General features: G+C 36.1%; 1 protein-coding gene across 1 annotated transcript in view; it reads left to right on the top strand.

The window, feature by feature from the left end:
• Positions 1-6,471, top strand: part of ICMT (isoprenylcysteine carboxyl methyltransferase) — a 19,031-nt gene extending 12,560 nt beyond the window's left edge. The window contains exons 3-5 of the mRNA XM_053690395.1: positions 1,306-1,475; positions 3,022-3,239; positions 6,013-6,471. Of these exons, the coding sequence (XP_053546370.1) occupies positions 1,306-1,475; positions 3,022-3,239; positions 6,013-6,195 (571 nt within the window). The 3' untranslated portion in view covers positions 6,196-6,471. The remainder of the gene's footprint in view (positions 1-1,305; positions 1,476-3,021; positions 3,240-6,012) is intronic.
• The last annotated feature ends 269 nt before the right edge of the window (positions 6,472-6,740 follow it).

The following is a 6,740-nucleotide window of genomic DNA, read 5'->3' on the forward strand; positions in this document are numbered from 1 at the left end:
TCCCTTGTGATTGTCTGTGCTCCAGATAACAAACCTTAAAAACAAAATGAGGATTCTGCAGGGTGTCTGCTGCTGGTGGTTATATTGCAAGTTGAAGTGAATTAATAAGTTTAAGTAAAATATGTGTGAAAAAGGAAGATTAAAAGGATGTTCTGTGGTAAGTAAATGTGATTAAGACTTACTAAATGAAATTGATGTAAACTTTCCCCATTGTATAAACAGATCCTGAATGTTAATGATATTTTAGATGGAGTTGAATTCATCAGAAGATGCGCTATAACTTACTTTTTAATGTAGCAATAAAATTCAAATAACCCGCGCACTACGGTCGCCCACTTCAAAAGAAATTTTGTTTTTGTGAATCAACGGTTTGAACTGAACTGTTCTCCACTCGCCGCTCTAGCCATACGGCACTCACAGATTTTTTTTTCTTTTCTTTAGCGAGAGCACCAATTGGAGAACAGTTCAAACTGTTAGCTTACAAAAAATGACTCCCCCCCCCGAGCGTACGGTTTGAACTGTTCTCTAGTCGGCTCTTTAGCCACACAAAAAAAAAAAAGAATTGCGTGAGTACAGTATGGCTAGAGCGCAGAGATGAAACCATTAGCTCACAAAAAAAATACTTTTGAAGTGGGTAGTCTGAGCACGGGGTCTGTTTATACAAAGGGGAAGTTTACTATCACTTTAAATATTTTCTGTCCCTTTAAGATATTCTGTGCTCAGTAATTGAAGAGCCTTTGTAGAATTATATTACATATTGTGAATTAATAAACATACATTTTAAGAAATAGTAAGATATTTATAAATGGCGGCCCCATTTTTAACTTACCCTGTAATGCGCGTTGTCAAGGGGCTTGCTAGTTACCATGGTGATGATTCTCACATGCCCAGTGACTGAGCAGTGAAGCCGTTTACATTACATACATGCACTGCTTCTGTTGAATGTCATGTGATGCAAAAAAATCACGCATGACGCCACCGCTCCGCACTGCGCATGTGAGCGTGGTCACAGGTGCGTTTGGCCAAACACAAAAGCTGAATACCACCTTGCTAATATGGTAATGCTCTGAGGGGGGTTGGAGAGAGAATATTCATAGGAGAAAATGAAGGGGTTAATGGAGGACTTGCATGGAACAAATTAAACAGGTATCTTTGGATGTCTTATAGTTTACTATGGGGCCTTTATCTCACCCTATTTTATGGCCCTTTAATTAAACTGGTAAATAATTTCCTATGACTCTAAACTTTATTTATTTTTTGTTATAAATAAGGGATAACTGATTATAAATTTTCTTTCATTTGTAGGTACGTTTGTTTCCTCTCATTTTTCCACTATTCTGAATATTTGATTACAGCAATAAACAATCCTAAAAGCCTGTCGCTGGACTCGTTCCTTCTGAATCACAGCTTGGAATACAAACTAGCTGCAGTGTCCTCCTGGGTGGAATTTGCAATTGAAACAACCATGTTTCCAGGTTGGTAGTGATAGACTTGAAGAAACTAGATTCATTAGCATTTTTCCCTTACAGGCTGAAAAATTATTTGGAATAAAATGATTCTTGCTGGAAGGATTTCAGTCTTCATTACAGGGATATAAATTGTATTATTGAATAATGTCGGCTATTGACAATGAAAACTTCTTGCTATTGTGTAGATTTTGTGCTTGTCGTACGCTCCCTCAGAAGCCAAAAAGCAAACTCTTTAACCTACAAACGCTGCAAATCAAATAGCTGGATTAAGCAATTTTGGTTTCTCTAGGGAATTTGATGTTTTTGACTGAAAAACACAATGTAAAAGTTTAACTTTAAAGGGACAGTCTAGTCCAAAATAAACTTTAATAATTCAGATAGGGCATGTCATTTTAAACAATTTTCCAATTTACTTCTATCACCAATTTTGCTTTGTTCTTTTGGTATTCTTAGTTGAAAGCTAAACCTAGGAGGTTTATATGCTAATTTCTAAACCCTTGAAGGCTGCCTCTTCTCTCAGGGCATTTGGACAGTTTTTCACCACTAGAGGGTGTAAGTTCACGTGTGTCATATAGATAACACTGTGCTCACGTACGTTGAGTTCCTATGAGCCAGCACTGATTGGCTAAAATGCAAGTCTGTCAAAAGAACTGAAATAAGGGGGCAGTTTGCAGAGGCTTAGATACAAGATAATCACAGAGGTAAAATGTGTTTTAATATAACTGTGTTGGTTATGCACAACTAGGGAATGGGTAATAAAGGGATTATCTATCTTTTAAATCAATGAAAATTCTGGTGTAGACTGTCCCTTTAACTAATACGTTGTGTACTTTCTGCTAATTCTCATTGGCTGATAGGTAGTTCTTGCTATTGCTTTTTGGCCAATAATTACTTCCCGCTAATGCTCAATTGCCTGACCATGAACACTTTTATACTTATAATACTTAAGCATTTAATGTTACAGTATTTAAGGGAAATTTAAAAAAAATCTTTTTTTAGGTATTCATTAGACAAAAAACAATATTACAAAATATATATTTATGTTTGTAGGCCCAAGTGATCACCTTGGGGTTCGCTTGACACCAGGGGAGTTTTATGGAGGGGGCCCTAATGCCCCCTTGTGCTTTAGTTGGAGGGGAGCTATCTCAGTGACACTGCCTTTTAATTAAAGGGACATAAACCCAACATTTTTCTTTCATGATTCACACAGAGCATACAATATTTAGAAAGTTTTTCAATTTATTTCTATTACTAAATTTACTTTATTTTCATGGTATTCTTTATTGAAGAGATATCCAGATAGGTAATGCACAATTCTGGAGCAGTACATGACAAAAACACACTCCTACACTTTTCAACAAAGGATACCAAGAGAACAAAGTAAATTTAATAACTAAATTGGATTTATTTATTTTTTACATTCTATCTGAATCATGAAAGATTTTTTTTTAAGGTTATGTCCCTTTTAATATCCAAGTTTCAAATATAACATGAAATCGCAGATTTTTATCCCTATATTGCTGTTTTCCATGCATTTTTCGTCTCATTTTAGAGATGAAGCAGATCACTTGGCTGAGCCTTATGGGATTAATGATGGTTCTGTTCGGGGAGTTGCTTCGGAAGTGCGCGATGCTCACAGCTGGCTCCAATTTCAATCACATTGTACAGAACGAGAAATCCGATTCGCATACTTTAGTAACATCTGGAGTATATTCATTGTTCAGACACCCCTCCTATGTGGGCTGGTTTTACTGGAGCATTGGAACTCAGGTACAATCCCAATAAAATAATGTTTAAACCTTGTGTTAAAAGGAATTTGTGCTTGGCAATACTGTAACTTAATTATCCTTATCTGTCTCGGGGTTCTCCAAATTATTTTCAAAATATTGATGTTATGAAGAAAATACTAATTTTCAATACATATTTTTATCTAGTACACCTGATTATTAGAAACAAAGAAAGAAGGCAGTTAGACATTCAAAGTGCAGATAGGTAGGCTCAGGAGCAGTAATGCAGTGCTGGGAGCAAGCTTGTGATTGGTGGCAACACATATGCATCTTGTCATTAGCTCATAAGATGTGTTATGCTAGCTCCCAGAGCATTTTTGTTTTGCCTTTTTATGCCCCTTTTAAAGTCTGCATCTGACCCTAATTGGCCACTGCAAAGGAAACCAGGAACATGAATGCCACCATTCTTTTCAAAGGGTGTATACCTGAGCTGCAAAACCTTGTAAATGTATTTTTAAAACCATTCATTTGAATTAATTTGCACTGACATGCTTAAAGGGACACTTTTTTATTTTATGATTATAAAGCATACAATTTTAAACAACTTTCTAATTCCCTTTTAAAGGGACATGAAACCCAACATTTTTTTTCATGATTCAGATAGAGTATACAATTTTTTTTCCAACTTCTTTATTATCAAATTTGCATAGTTCTCATGTTATTCTTTGTTGAAGAGATATTTAGATAGGTGGCGTGCTCATGTCTGGAGCGCTACATGACAGGAAATATTGCTGCCATTTAGTGCTCTTATTAATGTATAACATTGTTGCAAAACTGTTGCCATATACAGGAATACCCCACTTTATGGGGCTGAGGGTCACGTGACGTATAAATTTACTGTAGTACTAAACCCCTAGTTGTGAGCGTGTTATCATCCAATAGTGGTATACGGAGCGCAAAGTATAGTACTAAAAGTCAATAAGTCACTCACCCGCACTGTGCACTTTACTGCAGACCGGTGGGAACTCGATAAGTAACCACTCCGTTCCCCCTGTCCCGGTCATACAACCGTTGTGATGAAGGAGAAAATGGCGAACAAGCAATCAGCTTGTGAGAGCAATCTGCTCTGTAATTCCTGCAGGAGGTGATGACGTCAATACAGCCCACTCCTCATCTCCGGCCCTAGTGTAGTAACCGATTTCAAGCTCTGCCAACTATTTCTCAATCGTAATAAAGTTACTAACTCCTCCACATGGGTTTATGCGTATAAGTTGTCCAATTCACTATGACAAACTTGTGCTCTCCCCATAATTGATTAGAGTACCAATGTGCAGAAAAATTTCCGAGTAACATAAATGCATAATCCCCAAAAATTATTGTGCACTACTTCCCGTAAAGTATTGGAAAAAACGATTATAAAATCAGTTAACACGACCTCGCTGCAGGTCACAAAAAGGAGTACAGTACTGATTAGTACTCCTTTTTGTGACCTGTATCCTGTGAAGATGTTATGTTTTGAATTGATTTTGTAATATACTACTGTGCTGTGCTAGTATTAAACTAAAGTTAGCGCTGTTGCACACCTAATAGTTTTTCTTGTAGAGCGCTAACAGATTCCTTAACGTTTCAAACATATTTTTAAACGCACTGGCAAGTGAAAAGAAAGCGAAAACCATTTCACTGTCCCTAACCCGCTAGATTAGCAAGGTATTCCTGTAGTGCTGCAGATACGTGCACACTCCTGATTTTCAAACAAGGATTACGATAAAAATAAGAAAAATTGATAACAGAAGTATAAGAAATTTAAAATCTAAATCATGAAATACATTTTGTGGTTTTTATGTCCCTTTAATATTGAATTTGCTTCATTCTCTTGGTATCCATTAAACTGCAAAGTTAGGCCCAGAGAAGCATTGCACTACTGGGAGCTAGCTAAACACTTTGGGGGAGCTAAGGATGAGGCATATATGTGCAGCCACCAATCAGTAACTAAGTACCAGTAGTGCATTGCAGCTGCTGAGCATACACTTAGGTATGCTTTTCAACAAAGAATACCAAGGTAATTAATCAAATTATATAATAGAAGGAAATTGTAAAGTTGTTTAAAATTGCATGTTTTATCTAATCGTTACTATCCCTTTAATTGCTGATCTATATTATGCATATATTAAAATAAATTAATGTCATGTTAATATATTTTTGGCAAGGCCCTGATTGGTTAACTCTGGGCTTTACTCGTTTTGACTTATTTATGTTATTATTATTTATGTAAAAAGTCGAAGATTACTACAAGTCTCAATTAAAGGGACAGTCTAGTCCAAAATAAACTTTCAGGATTCAGATAGGGTATTGTAACAACTTTCCAATTTACTTTTTATAACCAATTTTGCTTTGTTCTCTTGGTATTCTTAGTTGAAAGCTAAACCTAGGTAGGCTCATATGCTAATTTCTTTGACATTGAAGGCTGTCCCTTTAAAAGGGACACTCAAGTCAAAATTAAACTTTGATGATTCAGATAGTGCAGGTATTTTTAAGACTCTTTCCAATTTACTTCCATTATTGCTCACAATCTTTTTATATTCACACTTTCTGGGGAACAAGATCCTACTGAGCATGTGCACAAGCTCACTAGTCTGTGATTGGCTGATGTCTGTCACATGATACAGGGGCCGTAAAATAGGAGAAAAAATACATTTGTTAGAAAAAAAGTAGGTGTTAAATCATTGTCTTTTTATCATGCATCTGTTAATTATACATTTCTACTGCATTGAGTGGTCCTTTAAGTTTAACTATTCATTTTTTTTTGTCTTGTTTAGGTTTTACTCTGTAACCCAGTTTGTTTAGTTGGCTACACACTCGCCTCTTGGAGATTTTTCCGGGAACGAGTCGAGGAGGAAGAATATTCCTTAATCAACTTTTTTGGAGAACAGTATTTGGAATACAAAAAAAATGTTCCCACGGGTTTGCCTTTTATAAAAGGTGTAAAAGTAGAACCATAAGTGAATAAACGACATGACGAGACATTTCCACTTCTGAGGATGCTGGCGCCTCTGCTTGTGAGGCAACTGGAATTACAAATTACCGCACAAGGGATAGAGAGTAGACGCCATTTTATAATTCTTTTACATTGAGGATTTAATAAGGGTCAGTAAGCTACTGGCCACACAATAGCAAGGCTCATCAAAGCGAATCTAACAGGCGATTGGACCATCTGCGATCCCTGGTTTATTGTACAGGAAGGGGGTAAATACTTATACCTCATAGAGGACATTGAATTTGGAGTCCTTTCAATTCATTTTTCTAGAAAACTTTTTATATTTGTTACTCACACAATACTGAAAGTACATATTCTTATTTCTATATCATTTATATGCACGAGTGCTTAGAATATATACAAACTAGTATTCTTAGCGACAGTGGAAGATTTTCAAGCTCATAGCACTTCTGGCAAATTTCACTTATAGCACCAAGCCACAAGGGAACATTATAGTATTTTTTTTATCCCCTTTGTTTATTTTAAGAATTAATAAAAATAGCCAGCTTT

Source organism: Bombina bombina, chromosome 8 (assembly GCF_027579735.1).
Source record: "Bombina bombina isolate aBomBom1 chromosome 8, aBomBom1.pri, whole genome shotgun sequence".
Taxonomy (NCBI): Eukaryota; Metazoa; Chordata; class Amphibia; order Anura; family Bombinatoridae; genus Bombina; species Bombina bombina.